The sequence below is a fragment of the Ctenopharyngodon idella genome, chromosome 5 (assembly GCF_019924925.1).
Source record: "Ctenopharyngodon idella isolate HZGC_01 chromosome 5, HZGC01, whole genome shotgun sequence".
NCBI classification, from domain to species: Eukaryota; Metazoa; Chordata; class Actinopteri; order Cypriniformes; family Xenocyprididae; genus Ctenopharyngodon; species Ctenopharyngodon idella.
Genome location: NC_067224.1, coordinates 38,162,328 through 38,179,591, shown reverse-complemented (window position 1 = coordinate 38,179,591; position 17,264 = coordinate 38,162,328). Strand labels below are relative to the sequence as shown.

Here is a 17,264-nt window from a genome sequence, read left to right as displayed (position 1 = left end):
ATATTATTATTTGTTATATATAGATTAATTAAAAGACATCTGATTGGCACAGATAAGATTTGATTAAACATTTTAAAATGGTGTTTAATGATAAATTTATTCTGTATCCGAACAAGAGGTCTGTACCTCAGGCGACACCATTAGTGTGCTTAATAATGGAGTCCTGTGGTCAGACCATTTATTTATTTTTGGCCACGGCTGATTCTGAGCGTCTATCCTCTCTAATTAACTCCAAACCTCTGACTGCTGATCAGCAGGAGAAAATCCACGCTGCCTTTTTATGTTCTAGGGATTCCTCGAAAAACAATGTGGTGCACCAACATTATACAGACTCACTCATAGCGATGCACGTGTACATGTCCTCTTCCTCACGGTTTCTTGTTATCCTTCTTCATCATCAGGGAGCTGGATCCATCTCGTTCAAAGTGAAAGAGGGCAGCTATCAAATTATGTAGACGAATGCCCTGTTTGCAATGTATTATACATGCAGAAAGACAGGAAGACTGTGTGTGAGAGAGAAAAACAGGCATAGAAAGGAAAGACACACACCTTTGTTTCAGTATTCCAGAAATCCCTTCATGTACCTGCTGGTGAAATCAAATAAGAGAAAACTGCAAGGCCCCTGTCAAAGCAAAAAAGGTAATTAATTTCAGAGTTAAAGCTCAAACACAGTTTCAAACCCCTCTGTCAATGTTACGCCCGCGGCCCACGATAATTGTCGCCGGAGTCAGTCACTACCTTCACTCACATCTGCCAGTCAGCGTTTCAAAAAGCACTTCAAAAAGTAACTAACTAAAAGTAGTGACGGTGCTAACTTAAAGGTAAAGAACCTAATGAAATTACTAAAAAAAATACTTTTCAAACACTCCTCCCATGTGCCATTGGTTGTTTCAAACTCACACTTTGCAACACAATAGCTGCATCCGAACATGGCTGCATTTAACTACAACTTAAGACATACACTTGTAAACTTACTTAAGCACTTCCCCTCGGGGGAATTCCCACCTCCATTTTAAAGTGTGTTCACCTTCGTCAAGTGGACGAGGGAAGTTTATTTGGACCGACCCTTAACCCCTCGATTTTGACCGAGGGAACGAGTAACCACAATGCTCATCTTGCACTAGCTCTGCGATCCGCCACACATTACATAATCACGTTGGAAAGGTCACGCGTGACGTAGGTGAAAGTACCGCGGTAGGGCGAAAAACTCTCATTTTGTCCTCCAACTTCAAAATCGTCCAACGTCGTTGTTTTACCTTTTTGTTTTTGTAAAGGCCGTTTGACTTAGTCTTTGCATGTTCGCTTTGTAGACACTGGATTGGTACTTCCGCCTACGTCACGCGTGACCTTTCCAACGTGATTATGTAATGCATGGCGCATCGCAGAGCAGTGCAAGACAAGCATTTGTGGTTAAAAAGTACATAATTATTATTATTATTTTTTTTTTTTTTTTAGAAAATGATTGATCGTTTCGCTAGATAAGACCCTTATTCCTCGTCTGGGATCGTGTAGAGCCCTTTGAAGCTGCACTGCACATTTAATACTTGTAGCTACCTTAAGCTGACTGTTTTTTTTTTGTTTGTTTGTTTTGTTTTTTTAACATTTATAGTTTATTGTATTGTTATTTTCATTTGTGTATTTTTAATATTTTATATTTAATATAAATACATTAATATATTCATATTTAATATTCATTTACATTACATTTTTTTAACAGCCCAAGCATACATACAGGCCTATAGAATGGTGTGTAAAACAAATTCATAAGGAAAAAAAAATGTAAATAATAAATCAGCTCCATAGCAGATTCCAAGTGATCAAGTGCTTAGGGTGTTTCATTTAAACACATTGCAAGGGTTACGTCAGTAGTGGGCACTCGTGCAGTGTAAGCAATGGCGTACATCTGAGTGGAAGAGATGGAGGGAAGTTAGCGAGGGAAGGGCATAAGAAAATTTGACTTAAAGGGTTAGTTCACCCAAAAATGAAAATAATGTCATTTATTACTCACCCTAAGATCGTTCAACACCCGTAAGACATTCATTCATCTTCAGAACACAAATTAAGATATTTTTTATGAAATCCGATGGCTTTGCGAATCGAATCAGTGTCTCGGATCTCCTATCAAACGACTAAACTGCTGAAATCACGTGACTTTGGCGCTCCGAGTCACTGATTCAATTCGCAAAGCTCTGAAGCAGTGTTTTGAAATCGGCCCATCACTATATTGTTGAAAAGTCATTATTTTGTTTTTTTGGCACACAAAAATATTCTCGTTGTTTTATAATATTAAGGTAGAACTACTAAACTCACATGAACTGTTTTAAATATGTTTTTAGTACCTTTATGGATCTTGAGAGAGGAATGTCATCGCTTTGAATGCAGGCCTCACTGAGCCATCGGATTTCATCAAAAATATCTTAATTTGTCTTACACTTCTTATGGAAATCATATGAATAGCTTACTTGTAAACGTCTCTGAAGAGTAGCAACAGTAGTGTTGTAGCATGACAAATTTCTTGAGGAGGGGTAACATTAGCAAAATTTTTCTGGCAAAACTGCCAATAGTGTAGCAATGTACTCTAAAGCCGCGTTTCCACGGCAGGAACTTTCCCCAGGAACTAGGGACTTTGGGGTGGTACTCTGTGTGTTTTGACCGCAGGAACCAGGGTCTAAATGAAGTTCTGGGTAAAAATTTCCCCCTCAGAAAGTCCCTGCTCATGAGGTAGTACTTTTTCAAAGTTCAGGAACTTTCGGGGGTGGGACTTGGGAGCTGAACATCCTGATTGGTTGAGTTCACGCAGCATTTTATTTCAACCACCATTTTTAAAAGTCTGTTGCAGTGCGTGCAGTAAGAGTTGTTTGTTATTTGAATCAACAATGGAGTTTAAAAAATATGACAGATGGGCCGACGACGAGGTTCAGGCTTTATTAAGCTTATATGCAGAGCACGAAATCCAGAGGGAGCTGGAAAGTCACGCGCAGTCCTACGTCATTAGACTAATTTGCCTAATCTTGACAGTACTTTAGACCACGATGGAAATGCAGACAGCAACAGGCCCGGGAGAAAAAAAAAGTTCAGAAAAAAATGCACAAGTAAAGCACAAAAAAAGAACAAATTGTTCCGGGTAATTTCGGTGGAAACGCATCTTAAGAAGCACAACACATATAGAAGCCGTTCAAAACAAGCAACTTTCAACTTTCAACTTAAACCAATTTGAAATCTGCATGGGGAAAACTTTCACCCTCACACGAAATTCCCATTTGTTTGGATTCCTACTGAAACGATGCGATCTCGCCTGTGAAAATTCGGTGAACAACAATGTTACCCCACCTTTATGATAAATGGTTAGTGTAAGCAGATAACTATAGTATCTACCTGAGCAAACACATCTTGTTTAATGATGCAGATATCACACTAGCGCCCCCTTGAGTGAGGAGGTTGTATTTGTGCAACAGGACTATGTGCTGCGTAGTGTTGTAAAGTCAAATTCATTTTAATACATGGGTTCAACAAAACTGTTGATTTGGATAGAAGTATCTGCTAAATAAATTTATTTTAATTGGTTCAACCCCCTTGATGTACATCACAATGTTTTTTATTCATTTATAAAAATGAAGGTTTTTTTTATACATTAAGTTTGAAATCCTCATTGTTTTATGCCAATTACTAAAAATAATTTACCACGATAGAAAAAATACTATAACAAAATAGAAAGCTTGTTGTGTAAAAAGCAATTCAAATAAATATTTTTTTTTTAAATAGTTTGACTGTAGTTTAACTCCTCAACAAGCTACAGTCTGAGTGTGATCTCGATACGCTGAAACATCCTTGAATTATATTTCACATCATTGTCAACAAACAATCCATATTGTCATACCTGTGATAGCAGCATGGGATGTCTGCACAAAGGATGGAATCAAACCAATGTGGGGTATCTGAATATCACCAATAACACACGCCTCCAGCCCTGTAAACAGATTACAAGTGAAGAAATATTGCCTCAGATAGGGTAAACCAAACAATTTTATCTCACATTCCTTCTTTATACCGTGTGCATCTGTAAACTGTAATCTACATACAAAGTGAGTCCCATATTTATCGCTTCACATTTTTTCTGTGAAATATGAAAAACCATGATTTGGCTCATTCTGAATCCAGAAGCTGGCATTTTACTTTTAGTATTTGTGAGTTTATAAATTACAGTGTATTGGACTGTGTTTAAAGGGCCAATATGCATTTTCCATTTGTTTGCAATGAATAATTCATTGAAATGAAAGGGTTTTATTGCATGTAACTGATTATATATAATGTTACATAACAATACACACTGACGCCACGGGCTTGTCGGGTAAGCTTAAAATAAACCTTGTTTTTTAGAGCGCAAGTTAACATCAGTGGTCTTATCATGTGATAAGACACACATAACCACTGTCAACGTGGGAATCAACCTCATGATTCCGCTTGACAAATGAAACAGAAATACTGCTTCAGGCTCTTTAAAATATGATTCAAGCTTTTGTAGAGAGTTAAAATGAAGATGCAAACATGTTATGATTCCTGAATATTAAACTGTTTAAAAGATGTCATTTATTATTTAAAAAGTTTGATCAAAATATACCCATAATATGTATGATCAAAAACGGCATCCTTAAAAGCACAATCTGTATTTTTATTTTCCCGCCGATAGGGGTCGCTAACCTCTTCAAAACAATAACAAAGGTGTAGATTGATGACGCAGTGATCTAATAATGCCGATGGATCTAATAATGTTTATGGATGAGTGAATGCAGTCATGTTTTTTTAACATAACTGTGGTATGAAGCAGGGCGTGGCCGAGAATCGCGGGCGCGATTGAGAGACAGATATCAGTGCCACACGCGAGTCCCTGGGGATATAAAGAAATGAGGACATTTCATTCTACCGAACTACCCGCAAGTGCTGAAATACTACTCATACAGGTCAGTTTATTCAAGACGAATTAAAATTGTGAGATAACGCAGTGCTGTTTCACTTGGTCTCACGTTACACTATCATACTAAACCAGATTTGAGCGTGTTGAAAGTTGTAATTTTATTCTATGTATTAGTTTGCTAGATCAAGTAAGCTAGATCAACATTAGAATATCATACTGATGATATTCTAACATTTCATCGTGTTGAGCTGTGTAACATTGATTCTTCTTATGTACATTTGCTTACCTGTCTAATAACGTGCAAGAGCGTCATCTCTGTTAAGTCGAAGTTTGTTGCAAAACTCTCGCTATCTCGAAAACGCCACGCCGATATTGATCCTCGTTTTATTTCTCCTTTTGTCCCAAAGTTTGCTTGCCATGGTCCATAATGTTTGAATGAAACAAAAATGTATAATGTTAGTACACAATTGAACGAAATATATAACACTGTGCAAGGGGAAGGGGTTTTTGGATATTTTAATATAAAAATATTACATATTGTGCCTTTAAATCCCAAAACATTCCCATCTTATCTATGCTGACAGCAGTTTTGTGTGTACTGTAACTCTCTTTAAAACTGGCTGTAGTTGCTGCCTGTATTAATTCTTGTGGAAAAGAAAAGACTTTAGCATACCTTAAAAAAATATTAAGGAAATAATATATAATCTATTTCAAATAATATGCTTAAATGGTTAGTTCACCCAAAGTAAGTGATGAGAGAATTTTTGGGTGAACTATCCATAAGTGCAAATTGAATGTTTTCGGACACTTAATTGCATGCTATTTACAATTAAATGAAAATGTATTATAGTTTTCATTTATATTAAATGCAGTTAGATGAATTTAAGACTGCTTATTTGACCCACTTAAGCAGTGTGTAATTACTTCTGTTGTTTTTTAAATGTGTTAAGTATACCGTCCAATGTACTTATGCAAAGCATTTATGGTAAACTAAAATATACTTTAATGTAATATCTATTGAAACTTGAATGCCATGTATTTAAATATATTTGTAACTATTATCTGTAATGAAGCAATTTAGTACATTTAACTTGGTGTCTCAACTTGTCAATACACGTATATATACTTATTAATATCAAATAACACGCTACAGTTAAAATTATAATAATCAAGTACTTTACCTGTGCTTTAGTATGTTAGTCAACACATCTAAATAATTGTACTTTAACAACAAAAGACTTTAAAGTAAAATTTTTTTGACATTAACATAGTCAAGAAAATTGACTCTTTTTAAGTACACTTAAGTGGCCTTTTATTTCATTCATAATATTACAAGCAGTTTTTTTTTTTTTTTTAATATATACTTTTAAGATTTGAAGTACACTACAAGTGCACATTTAATACAATAAAGCACACTTCTTTTTCACAAGGGAAAATCTAAAATGATAACACCAAAACTAATAAAAAAACAAAACTAATCCTGCCTTCACATGTGAACAGAATTTTCATAAATACGAGTTTCCTAGTCGGAAATTGGACATGAATGCCTTCTCAAGTCTGGGAAACTCAGAGATAATTTTGATACCCGAGTTTCAGAGTTGGGTGTGCCATAAACTTTAAACATAAGGGAGGGGAGAACAATTGCTGCTGTGACTGCTATTCTTTATTATTTTTTTTATTTTTTTTTTCCTACAACAGCTACATTGCTTTATCTTGTCATTAAAGTAGTGCATATTTACATATGAATCATATACATTTGAAGCACATTGTATGTTTTATACACAGTGAAAATACAAGCATGTATTTGACCGAAATTCTAGAATTGTCTAGCAAGCTGACTATAGATAGTGTTGTGAATGTTTATATAGTTGTCAATGAATGGGACGCTACTTTTTATTCAAAATGAAATATCTGACTTCAATATATTTTGGCTTTAATAAGCTCTACAAGCTCGCAATCACAACTTCAGAAGTGGAAAATTTCGATAACACATGAAGGTAAGTTCCCGTAATGGGGTCTCGCCTAGGAGCCAATACGTCAGTATTGACGTAACCTCTCCATTCCCTCCTTCAGGGAATGAGGGTTACATCAGTAACCGAGAAGTTCACCATATCCCAGAATGCTGTGGTAAAGAATGCTGTGGCTCTCACACAACCACCCACAGAAATGACACATTAACATTTACGTCAGCTGATTTAAACTGAACATTATCTCATCATCTACGCACACTCATGTTTCTCTAAATTATAGTATGACCTTTTCCCCTTTGGAACAAAAATGTCAAAACGGCTTCTTTGCATATAACGAAAATGCATTTAAACTAAATTAATCATAGACATGCTACATATTATAAATTGTACTGATGTCACAATAACTGCTGTGTTTACATGCAAGTGATAGCATCTAGTTAAATTCGATTAATTTAAAATCTTACTTTAAGTGATTAAAGTAAGTTTTTGCAAGCTTATTCCTAGCCACCCGTTTCTAGGATTTTTTAAGGAGTTATGGTGTCATTTCTTTTAGGTTAATGCATTTCAAACCAATGGGAATCTCCTAATTTCAATGTAATTAATGTGTTGAGCTACCCTCTTGGAGATTAGTTAGCCACACACTGCTACTAAAAAAAAAAAAAGTACACAGAACTACACAGAAACTGTTTAAGAAGGCAATATCTCTTTTAAATATAACTAGAACAAAAACAATGAGGATCTAAACTACTAAAACTAGAAACACTTCAACTTATGTCACTGCAAAAATCCAACTTGTTCATGTTATCAAACAAACTCGACTGATTGGTCCAACAAAAGGCCAATTCGCACTGACAGATGCTGACCAACACGACAATCACCAGATTACAGTACGTCACTTCTCGGACATTGAAAAACGCAGATGGGGGGAGGAGGGGATGCAGGCAGCACCAAAGACAAGAAAGCAACAAAACCGAACAAATTAATATTCCCTAAGACTAACTACAAAAAGAAAATGTGAAAAAGAAAAGTCTTCAGTGTCCGAGAAGCCCTAACTAACCTACACTTCCTAGCCAAAACCAAAAGTACATGGGGTGGAACTCGCCCCTAACCTAATGTACTATACAAAGACAGTTCCTGTTGCACTGTATGTCACGTGACGTTCTTACCTGTCCACTTCTTCCTGGCCTAGTAACATATAATATGAATATAACTTGACAGATGTTACATTAAAGGGAAAAGAAACGAATATATCAAACGAAGGCGAGCGTACGCACAAGGCAAGCAACACAAACAAAAGTGGATGCAAGGATTAAACAGGATGGCAACAAAATAATTGGCATAAAACAACAACATGGGTGGGTCAAAGCGTGGGGACTTATGATGACAAATATTTTTCAGAATGAATAGATGTTATAGTATATATTTTGCTGTAAATGTTATGTTTAAAGTCACCATTAGTGTGATTAGTGTTCTTTTCTGGGAGGTTTCTTCCATTCCAATGCAACTTGTTTTGGTGTATAAACATACGTCTATAAAACACTGGTTTGCTCAAAAAATTAAGACAAAATAGACAAACGTAGTGGAAAGATCAGTCAAATGCAAGCTTATAGATCTCGGATGTACAAGCAAAAAACAGTATTAGTTTTGAGTTTGTAGAATTTATTATATTACATTTGCTGAAAGCACAGTCCAACTTTAATGGTTAAGTTGATCCATTTTCCCTGTAAGCTGAGTGATTTGGGATGCACTAATACTAACTTTACACACTAATATGCAAATTAGGCTCTAGCATAGCCTCAACAACACTGGGATGTGGAGTGTATTATGGTCTGTCCTGTTATTTTTGAGAGCAAAAGACCCAAAGGGTTGTTAATTCATCATGGATTTAAAACGGGATATAAATGGATGAGGAATTGTGCCATTTACTTAAGAGCAATTGTCTAGAAATCATTAACTTCGGCTCAATTAATTAAAGCTTTTTATTCATCTTCCCCAAATACTCCACAGAGGGAAAGAAAATATTAAAAGAGTGAGAGAAACCGTTGGTTAAGCATAAAAGACCTCATCACACAGATAATAAAAGAGTAGATTTAATTCTCGCTCTGTATATGCTAAACACCAGATTCATTAAGCTGAAAACTGGAGTTGAAATCATCTCATCAGAACTTTTAAACTTCACTGAGCACAAAAGAGATATCACAAAAAAATAAAGTTCAGCTCCTTCCATAAAACAATGTTTTTTAATATTATTCTCAATGAGACCCACTGCACAAATGACAAGATTTGGCTTGAGCACAAACAAACCACTCACTTGGAATATATTACATCTGAAATATAATCTGTTTACTAAACTTCAACTTTGCCTTCGTTAACATACCCACAATTCTTCACTCAGAGCATGAAATATCGCATACATAAAATATATACCGGTAGTTCTTAAACTCTAGGCGTTGTTATCCTTGAACTCAAACCGTCATTAGAAAGTGATACTTATGTGTTTGTTTATTACTGTTTAAATCATGCTTATATTTTCATTATTGGTGTTCCACTCGAGAAATAAAGGTGGGGTATAAAACAGCCATGCACACTCAGGCATCTGACATTTTAGGGAGCCCTTTCAGAGTCATAAAGGTGCCGGAGAGATGGATGAGAGAAGAGAGAATGCAAAGCCAGACCATCAGTGAAATAAAGAGAAATGAGCGAGGGAAACATGAATTAGATTATACGGAAAGGGAAGAGTATAACCACTCTTTCTTGACCCTTACAAAAATGCACCAAGTTAACCACAGTTTCTGCTAAAATACCATTAACTTACTACAGTTTTTGCTACAGGATAAAAAACTGAAAAGAATCTGAAAGGTGATTAGTTGAAGATGATCTTCTTATAATATTGTTGGTTTTCAAGTGATTTTTTAGGGCCTTTACGATTGTTGTATATTGTTATATTATTGTCATGACAGTTAAGCACATTTACCCTAAAATGTTCATTACCACAAAGCATGTGGATGTTTTATTTTATTTTAGACTTTTTTTTTTTTTTCATGATCCTCATGAGATTTTTTTTTATTATTTTAATAAAGTAAAAATACATTAATGTACAATACCTATATCTATTTTCACATTCCAGAAATGGGAATTTTTGTAAAAACATGCAAAAAAACAAGTGTTTCATAGTAGCCGCCGAGCAAACGCACAGAGCAGCGTTATAACAACTTTATAACAACAGCATTATCAACAAACAAATGTATCTAATATGATAAAACAGCGCTGCGTTACCCTACATACACCAGAAGAAACAGAAGCGCTCGTCTGCGGCATAATAAAAGCTCCACTGCTCTCGAGCCGTGTGTTTCGCGTTTGTCTCTCATTAGCAATCACTCCAGCGCCCTCGTTTTGATCCAACGGCTTTCAGCCACACCCTGCTTCATACTACAGTAAAGTTAATAAATCTTTAATACATTAGCTCATCTATGAATATGATTTCTGCCCTAGCCTGTCGGATTATCCCAATACCCAGACTCTCCTCTTTTCTGCGATTTTTATTTAATGGGTGATTAAAAAAATTATATTCTCAAAAATAATCTTGCTGCTTTTATATATTTCAGGGCATGTCAGCAACTAAAGTAGTTAACTAATGTCTTTTGAAGAAAGTGTAAAACTCTCACAGTTCGAAAAAAAAAAAAAAATTACGTCCTATGTCTTCCCTATTCAACTTACAGAAAAAGCTTAACTGACGCAACGGCAGTTCCATTTTTTCCATTAGTTGAATACGGAAGGCGGTCTGTCGGAAGCTAGATATTTTACTTCATAACATAAATATGGATTTTTTTTTTTTTTTTTACACAAACGCATCGCTGCGCTTCAGAAGGCCTTTATTAACCCCCCTGAGCCATGTGGAGTACACGATGGATGGATATGGATGGATGGAGGCACTTTCTTCAGCTCATACTCGTTGGTCCCGTTCACTGCCTTTATAAAGCTCGGATGCAGAATCTTGACATTGTCATCGTGGAATATGGCCATGATACATCTTAACACATGGTTGCTTAAGAAATGAAAAGCTACATACTCCATCTTTTAGGGTTAAAAGAACCGTTGCCAAACATATAACATGTTAGAAAAATAATAATCACTGTAATAATGATCCATCCATTGACTCTATGGTATTTGACTATTAAAATTTAAACAGTGACTTTTTTTTTTGGCTGGGCAGTGTATGTCGTTTTCATAGTTACCAAAAATAAAATATTCAGAAACATGAGAATGAGAATTGATGAGGCAAAATGTGATTAACTGTCATGAAAATAATGTTGCAACGCAAAAACTTGATTTAGAAAAACTCGATTCTAAAATCTTTCTAGTCTTCATTTTTTATGCAAAATTCATAAATTCTTGTTTTTGTATTTGTGATTTGAGTTGAGATTCATCCAAGTATTTGATTTATATAAAGGATCCCATGTGTGCTATATCATAAAGAACAGCCTCAGTGAGAGTGGAAAAAAAAATATTTATGAATGGATGGGTGAACAAGCAAAAAACAAATGTAAGGAGTCTCTGGTGAGAAGTGGAGTGTGTTTTATACAGCAGGTGTGTAGAAGACCTCTCCACTGCTCAGGCGGCGCATGAGCTCTTTCCATAGGAGGTCTCTCTCCATCTGCACTCCTTTCATAATGCCGCGGTTCTCCTGTGCCCGGCGGGACAGATAGGGAATCACCTCGTTCAGCGGACCATAAGGAACATACTTGTACACTGGGAATCCTGCCTGAGCTAGAGATATAAACAGACAAGAAATAGAATACCAGTATTTTAAAGTTTGTTTTATGATTTATCCCTTTGATTGACATTAATTTTATAACTTTTAGTAACACTTTATATTGTATACTTTCATTAAAAGTATATATTAAATGCATGTCAATCAATGATGTCATGTTAATCAAAATCTTCATATATATATATATATATATATATATATATATATATAGCACAATGTGACAATAAATATATAACTTAATATAACTTATATAAAAATATTCTTATATATACTTTATATATAATATATATTTAAATATACTTTTTATATACTTTTTTCTAAATAGAAAATGTATATATTTATTATATGTGACATTACACACACACACACACACACACACATATATATATATATATATATACTTGAAATAAAATAAACGTTGACTGAAATAAAATATTAAAAAAAATAATTCTCATTTTCATTTTGAAAATAACTGAAGCTGAAATTTTTTTAAAAACAAATGGCTAAAACAAAAAATACTAAAACTTCAACTAAAATAAAAATGAATAAAGAAATAAAAACAATTAAAATATTGCAAAAAATATAATAGTATCTCAATTATAATGAAATAACACTGGTTGCACTAACATGATCACTTTAGAAGTGAATTTTGAAACTGTGTGTGTGTGTGTGTGTGTGTGTGTGTGTGTGGGGTTCACCTAACGGAAAGCTGATTTGGTCGCACATTCCCAGGAGCTGGCCGAAGTACACCTTCTTATCTGTGGGTGCCAGACCCATTTCATTCATCCTGTTAGACCATAAACACACAGCGCCGTCACAGAAAGTGAAAAATGAGAGACGCCCCTTTGGCAAGGTCATTTAATACCGGATACATTCTGGTGATTGCTCACTCAAAGTTTTACACCGTCTTATCGGTTATAGCCATTACACGAACGAACAAGACACATTCTGAGACACTTAGGCTGATATTACGTGTGAATGATGTAAAAGGAGGATAACTAGTGTGTACTTCCATACGAATCATGGCCTGGCGACACCCTTTGACATTGTGACAGAGAATGTTAATGACATCAGTCATTGGCACACCTTTGTCAAATGAGGTTACACCCCTAAGGAGTGATTACATAAAATTAATGATTGCACATTACATTATTAATTTACACAAATTAATTTACTCCCAGAGGGATCTAAATGTTCTTGGTGATGCAGAGGAGAACCTGAAATCAAAGAGCAGAACCTAAACTATACTCTAAATGTGCTTAACATCTCTTAACTTTATGTACAGATGTTGATTTTTATACTCTCTAACAAATATCAATATACAGTCTTTTAATTTTAACTTTTCTATGTATACATTTTATTGATGCACACTACCATTCGGTTTTGGGGTCAGTATTTTTTTTTTTTTTTTTTTTTTAAGAAATGCATTCAGCAAAAATGCATTAAATTCAATAGTGACAGTAAAGACTATTTCTATTTCAAATAAATGCTGTTATTTTAAACTTTCTATTCATTAAAAAATCTAGAAAAAAAAAATATCATGGTTTCCACAAAAATATGAAGCAGCACAACTTTTTTCAACATTGATAATAATAAGAAATGTTTCTTGAGTATCAAATCAGCATATTAGAATGATTTCTGAAGGATCATGTGACACTGAAGACTGGAGAAATGATGATAAAAATTCAGCTTTCCATCACAGGAATAAATTATAATAGAAATTTTTATTTTAAATTGTAATAATATGTCAAAAATTACTGTTTTTACTGTGTTTTTAATCAAATAAATTCCATCTTGATGAACATAAGACTTCTTTCAAAACAAAAAAAAAAATCTTACTGACCTCAAAATTTTGATGAAATATGAGATTTCACACACACACACACACACACACACACACATACACACACAAAAGTGCGTAAATATGTCAAATCTGTCATATTTCATGCATTTCAAGTATACTAACTTCTACAATATGTACACTACATACATTATCAGGTGACGTTTTCTTCAGTAGAACAGTAAAGAAGATTTTTAGCTGAAACCATGGTCCTCAGTGACTCATATAATGCAAGACAATGGCTACCGTCACTTTGAGATTGACTTTTCACAGATTCCCAAAGTTTGAGCTCCTGCATCATTATGCGACAGAAAGCTTGCGCTGCAGACTGTCATAAATTTACTCACTTCACGCCGAGGCTGTGTATTACAGGTAATAATGTTGTAAATTATGATTGTTTTGCTTCATAGACCTCAATATATCGTAAATCGTGCCACGTGTATTCATTTTGTTTTGCCTGTATATGGTTTTTTGACTCTCAAAGTGATGGTAGCCATTGACTTCCATTATATGAATCACCAAGGACCACGGTTTCGGCTAAAAATCTTCTTTACAGTTCTACTGGAGAAAAAAAGTCACCTACATCTTAGATGGCCTGAGGATGAGTAAATTAACAACAACTTTTCATTTTTGGGTGAACTATCCCTTTAACAAGATAAAGGAGTCAGTCATTTTATTCCAAAATATGTAATGTATGTAATTTCAACTACCATCATTTCCACCACAAAATGAATGGATATTTGAGTTGTGGTGGAAATTACATTTGTTCATGTTGGTTTATACAATATATAATTGAAAGAGTTCAAAAAAAGTGTCCTACCTTCTGAGTGTATGCTTAACAGTGTCTAGATTGTGTGATGCCACCATGACATTTGCTTTCTTATTCTGTTCGATCTCCTCCAGCACGTAATCCAGACACCTGAAAGATATCAGCTGCTCATAAATCATCCTGGTTTTGGTCTGCACTTTCAGCCAACATTTTAACTTGACTGTTGACCGCCAAACACAAAAGCTTTTGAAAAGATCTGATTTATTTTGAAAGCTGTCAAAATGTGCCTTAATCATAAGAGGCTTACCTATGGTGAGATAAGCCAAGAGTCTAGATAAATCTCTCCTGCCTTTGAAACATTCTGTCAGCACATAGACCGTCTGAATGAAGCAAGTTCAGGCTAATGATGTTCAGATAAGGACCTACAAGTATTTTAGGACTGCTGATCTGGACTTAGAAACTACTTGGCCATGTCAACTTGCTCCTTAAAGAGAGGCAAAGTGAACTTGACCAATTCCCTGAATCATTACTTGCTCATTAAATTAAGAATTTGGCCATAATTCTCTGTTCCAAAACAGCAAGTTGTCCACCTAGACAGTATTTTAAGCATCATATGCCAGTGGTTCTCAACCAGGGGACCGGGGCTCTCTAGAGGGCCACAGTAAACTTTTAGGTGGAATCACATAATGATGTAAAAAATCCTTTAAAATAAGGCCAAACAAGCTGAATATCTTTAGAAAAAATCAAGATGACTGACATAATAAACTGATATAATTGCTTTTTTAATGTGTCCTCTTCAACTTTATTGCCATTTTATTTTATTATTTTTTATTTAATTGCCATTTTCTATTTCTCAGAATTGCAAGATATAAACTCGCAATTGCGAAAAATAAAGTCAGAATTGCGCAATTTTTTTCTCTCGCAATTCGGACTTTTTTCTGAGTTTATATCAAGCAATTCTGACTTTATAACTTGCAATTGCGAGTTTATATCATGCAATTCTGAGAAAAAAAAGTCAGAATTGCAAGTTTATATCACAAAATTCTGAGCAAAAAAAAAATAAAAATCTGAATTTTGACATGTAAACTCGCAATCGAGAAAAAGTCAGAATTGTAAGATAAAAAGTCGCAATTACCTATTTTTATTTTTTATGTAAACTCATTGGTCACATGAGTGCCTGTATGAGTTTTAGATTCAGGGGTCCAAAAGTTACTGGGTAATGACGTCATTATAAAGAAGTCTGAGCTCATGAATATTAAATCAGCTCATGGTGACTGTGCTCTTCTAGACTGTCCAGTCATGCTACTAAATTAATAATCATGAGCCAAAGTTGTTCCATGCTGTCTTGGCATTGAAACAACCTTCCAGAGCTGTTTGCATTTCCTTTGTCTAATATTAATTAATCCAGAGATCAGGTCTGTAGATCAAACAGACAAATGTAATATTATAGCACAATTAGAAATCAAGCGTATAAAATCATTCAAATTATAAAGAAAACTAAATGTATGGCTAATTACAGCTTTTATTTGAAATTTGGTTTTAATGTGAGCTAAGAGAAGTAGGATATATTTTAACATCAGATGACAGAGACGACTTGGGCTGAAAGTGGGAGTCCATGGCCACCCTGTTCCAGCGGCCCTGCATCAGACTCTATTGGAATCAGCTGTGAGTGTTAGTTGAGTCTCTTGTGTGTTTTTTGCAAGTAGCTCTATTTGTTTTCCGTGGGTGAGTGACCATTAATGGAGCTGCTGCCCAAGAAGAGCTTTTAGATGAGTCACTTACGAGGCTCCATTTCAGTTCAGATGCTGCCGCAGAAAGTAGCTGCCTTTGTAGACAACAAGGCAGCTCGCTAATTTTTGGGTTTTCAAGTGTGAAATTCTCAAGGAAGAATTTGGAAGATTTCTTGCCTGTGGTACATTCTGTTAGTACATTCATAGTCGGGGTTGATGGGGTCTTCATATCCAATCTCTGCTGCTCGGCTTCTCTCCTGGTACATGTAAGCCCCCCTTACCAACTTGGCACCGAAACACCAGCCCTCCCTTCTCGATAGCTCAACGTCCATGGACACATTATCAAATGCCTCCTGAGCACAGAGAATTCATTACTTTGCAACAGATAACCTTATTTTAAATGCAACATTTCAGGAAATTAAAGGGATAGTTCACCCAAAAATTACAATTCTGTCATCAATTACTCACCCTCATGTCGTTCCAAACCCATAAAACTTTTGCTCATCTTCAATCCAGGTTTAATCCAAATTAAATCTGTTCATCATATAAAGCGATCGTGTCTCTTCAGAAGACTTGGACTAAACCGTGAACGTTTTGAACCATCAAAGTTTTGGGTGAATAGACTTTCAATGGAGGGACAGAAATCTCACAGATTTCATTAAAAAATATCTTCGTTTGTGTTTTGTAAATGAATGAAAGTCTGATGGGTTTGGAACGACATGAGGGTGAGTTATTAATGACAGAATTTAAATTTTTGGGTGAACTATTCTTTTATTCACTTCCTTGCTCTTTTGAATTTGATATACCATATGGGTGGGACTTGGGCACTGAACATGCTGATTGGATGAGATCACGCAGTATTTTGATTGGTTGGCATTTTATTTCAACCACCATTTTTAAAAGTCTGTTGCGGTGCAGTAAGAGTTGTTTGCTATTCAAATCAATAATAGAGTTTAAAAAAATATGACGATGGACCGATGACGAGGTTCAGGTTTTATTAAACTTATATGTGGAGAAGGAAATCCAGTGGGAACTAGAAAGTCGCGCACAGTCCTACGTCACAGGACTAATTTACAGATGCTCCCTTGTACACAAAATGGCAAAAATGTGTCATTTAGAAATCGTCATGGTATTGACATTAATGCGATGGAGACTCATTTAATATATAAAGAGGTTTGACAACATTACCAGAGGACATCTATCATAGTTAACGGAAAATAAGTCCCACCTGACTATAAGTCACACTGGGCCAAAATTGCATTGTTGAGAGAA

General features: G+C 35.1%; 1 protein-coding gene and 1 long non-coding RNA gene across 4 annotated transcripts in view; both read right to left on the bottom strand.

The window, feature by feature from the left end:
- Positions 1-549: 549 nt before the first annotated feature.
- Positions 550-5,424, bottom strand: LOC127513638 (uncharacterized). Its single transcript, XR_007930449.1, has 3 exons — positions 5,199-5,424; positions 3,878-3,967; positions 550-622 (listed from the first exon to the last, which is right to left on the bottom strand). It is a non-coding gene; the product is annotated as an uncharacterized LOC127513638 (long non-coding RNA).
- A 3,532-nt stretch (positions 5,425-8,956) lies between these two features.
- Positions 8,957-17,264, bottom strand: part of prodhb (proline dehydrogenase (oxidase) 1b) — a 30,765-nt gene continuing 22,457 nt past the window's right edge. For 2 of the 3 annotated variants that reach the window (XM_051893967.1, XM_051893964.1), the window contains 4 exons: positions 16,170-16,345; positions 14,314-14,412; positions 12,352-12,440; positions 8,957-11,649 (listed from right to left, as the gene is read on the bottom strand). In XM_051893967.1, the coding sequence (XP_051749927.1) occupies positions 11,459-11,649; positions 12,352-12,440; positions 14,314-14,412; positions 16,170-16,345 (555 nt within the window). In that variant the 3' untranslated portion in view covers positions 8,957-11,458. The remainder of the gene's footprint in view (positions 11,650-12,351; positions 12,441-14,313; positions 14,413-16,169; positions 16,346-17,264) is intronic. The other variant, XM_051893966.1, reaches the window with a different exon arrangement.